Below are 2429 nucleotides of genomic sequence, written 5' to 3' on the forward strand. Positions count from 1 at the left end.
ATGAGTAGGTTCCGACTCGATGGCACCTGACAACAACAACAACAACAATTTTACAATAGTCAAAATCTGGAACCAACTCTAGTATCCATCAGTGGATAAATGTGGTGTATTCATGCAATGGAATGTTATTCAGCAATGACACAAAGGCACAAGGACAGCCTAGCACATCCCTTAAGGAAACTTTCCTGAGGCAAGTATGAGCTCAGAGCAAATTGCAGGGGAAGAAGTAGAGCTGCTGAGAAGTCAGCGGTCCCCAAGCATGGCCGACACACTATGGTGGGTGGGACACTGGGGGACCAGGAACCCAAAGAGGCAGAAGGTGAGATGAACCAAGTTTCTGGATTGGAGGAAAAGGGGTAGGGGTGAGGGGTGCACTCAGGAAGGACTCAAGGAGGACGCTCACCCGTGTATTCCCCCAGGATCATCCGGGACATGATCACAGTGAAAATAGGTGCCGAACTCTTTACTGTCTCAGCAAAGGACACTGCCACATTCTTCAGGCTGACCAGCCCCAACACTACCGTTGCAAACCTAGAAACAGGCAGAAATGGCCTTGGAATGAGCCGGTCTCCTTCTGGGTATAAGGAAGGCTCTCTAGAAAGGAGTCTTGTGGCGATCATGTCCTGGCCCCCTCACCCTCCCCCCACACACCATCCTTCCTCTTCTCCCTCCTCCTCATCCCCCCTGCCCTCTTCCACCCCGCTCTCCCTTACCTGTTTCCAGCTCCCTGTTCCCTGTTTCCTCTTCCTTTCTCTCCCATCACAACCCGTCTTTGGCACCCACATGAGTGCTCAGGCCCCTTTTCTGAAGTTTCCCCAGGGAGGAGGACCACTGTCCTCAAACCCTTACTGAACAAAGCCATCACCGTTGTCCTAGCAAGAACCTTTGCCTGCCGCACTAGGCCCCACACAGCCAGATTCCTGTGGTGTCTGGAAACCTTTAGCCCAGCTGTTTTCAGAGTCTGCACTAGGAACACACCGCCAGTCAGCTCATCTCCCACTTGTAGTTACAGGAAAGATGCTGTTATTAAAAAAGACACACAACCAGACCGCTGGCTCATTTACCTCATGAGTCCCACAAACAGCATGGTCATGATGAAGTTAGGCGGGTAGGAAAGGCGGGTTTTGTGCTGATACAAACAGCAAGGGACGAAAATCTTGACGCAGCCAATGAGTGTGGTGGACAGCATTTGTACAGCACCTGGATGGGAGAGGAGACCACACTGGGGATGCCCTTCCTCTCCTTCACGGGAGCTTTGTGGCGGGGAGGGGGGGTGCTTCCTTTCCCAACATACAGGGAGATGGAGAACTGAGTTCATTCTGGTTCCTAATCACCCAGAATGTGTCCTGGTCCCTACACTTATCCATAAGGAGTCCAATTCTCATCCTGTCCCCTCAACACACTCACCCCAAGTAACCACCTGTTCTTGTCATTTTTGCATGTTAATTGGAAACCATGGGGCAGGGGTGGTTCACTTTCCACCTCGAAGACCTAGGTTTGATTCCTGGCCAACACCTCATGCTCAGCTACCTATCAATGGAGGCTTGCATATTGCAGGATGCTGAACAGCTTTCATTTGAATTTCCAGCCTGAGATGGACTAGGAAGAAAAGTCTGTGATCTGCTTCTGAAAATCAGCCAATGAAACCTCTGTGAATCACAGTGATCCATCCACAACCAACCAGGAGGATGGTACAGGACGGGGCAGCATTTCCTTCAGTTGTACATTGGGTCGCTGTGAGTTGGGGCTGACTCCACAGAAGAGAAACGACAACCATGCCCCGTTAATTAATGAGCTGGGACCCAGACTCACCTAGCATACTGGGTTCCCCTTCCAACAGAGACAGGATGTACTTGTTGAGGAAGAGGGTGCAGAAGCTGAAGAAGAACCACAGGATGAGGTAGAGGAGGGCCCGGGAGCTCCAGACACCCAGGTCTGACTCGATGACAGTGGTCTCGGTGATGGTGATGGTGAGCACATTCTCCTCAGGGATACTGTCACTTTGGGTAAAGACAATTTTCTCATTGCGATGGCCAAACAGAGAACCCCAGGAAAGTAGTGGCTTTCCTTTCGGTTTCTCCTCAGGGCTAGGAAGGACCTCCTCCAGTGCTTGAGGTTTGGTTAAAGGAGACATGCTGAGATCACAGCCAAAAATGATGTGCTAGTCTCCAAGATGAGCACCATGGGCCGGCACAGGAAACAGACGTGAAGAAAGAAAGGATGACTCTGTGGTCCCTGTGCACCAGAGGGAGCCTGGTCCGAGAAGCCTTTCTTCCTTTCCTTAGCAAGATGTGGAACCCGAGGCTGGAAAGTCAAGAAAAGGAAAGCACATTGCTTAACTTGAACATTTTTTAAGTTCTGGAAATACCACAGACGTTGGAGATAAGGAAATTTGGCAATAGCTTTAAGGGATGGTTGCACAACATGAT

General features: G+C 50.5%; 1 protein-coding gene across 1 annotated transcript in view; it reads right to left on the reverse strand.

Annotated features, from left to right (window-relative positions):
• SLC35E2 (solute carrier family 35, member E2) overlaps positions 1–2134 on the reverse strand; it is a 12982-nt gene extending 10848 nt beyond the window's left edge. Inside the window, exons 1-3 of the mRNA XM_006871725.1 lie at positions 1813–2134; positions 1065–1200; positions 404–531 (exon numbers count right to left, since the gene is read on the reverse strand). Coding sequence (XP_006871787.1) covers positions 404–531; positions 1065–1200; positions 1813–2134 — 586 coding nt within the window. The remainder of the gene's footprint in view (positions 1–403; positions 532–1064; positions 1201–1812) is intronic.
• Between the last annotated feature and the right edge of the window lie 295 nt (positions 2135–2429).

The sequence above is a fragment of the Chrysochloris asiatica genome, unplaced genomic scaffold, assembly GCF_000296735.1.
Source record: "Chrysochloris asiatica unplaced genomic scaffold, ChrAsi1.0 scaffold00173, whole genome shotgun sequence".
NCBI classification, from domain to species: domain Eukaryota; kingdom Metazoa; phylum Chordata; class Mammalia; order Afrosoricida; family Chrysochloridae; genus Chrysochloris; species Chrysochloris asiatica.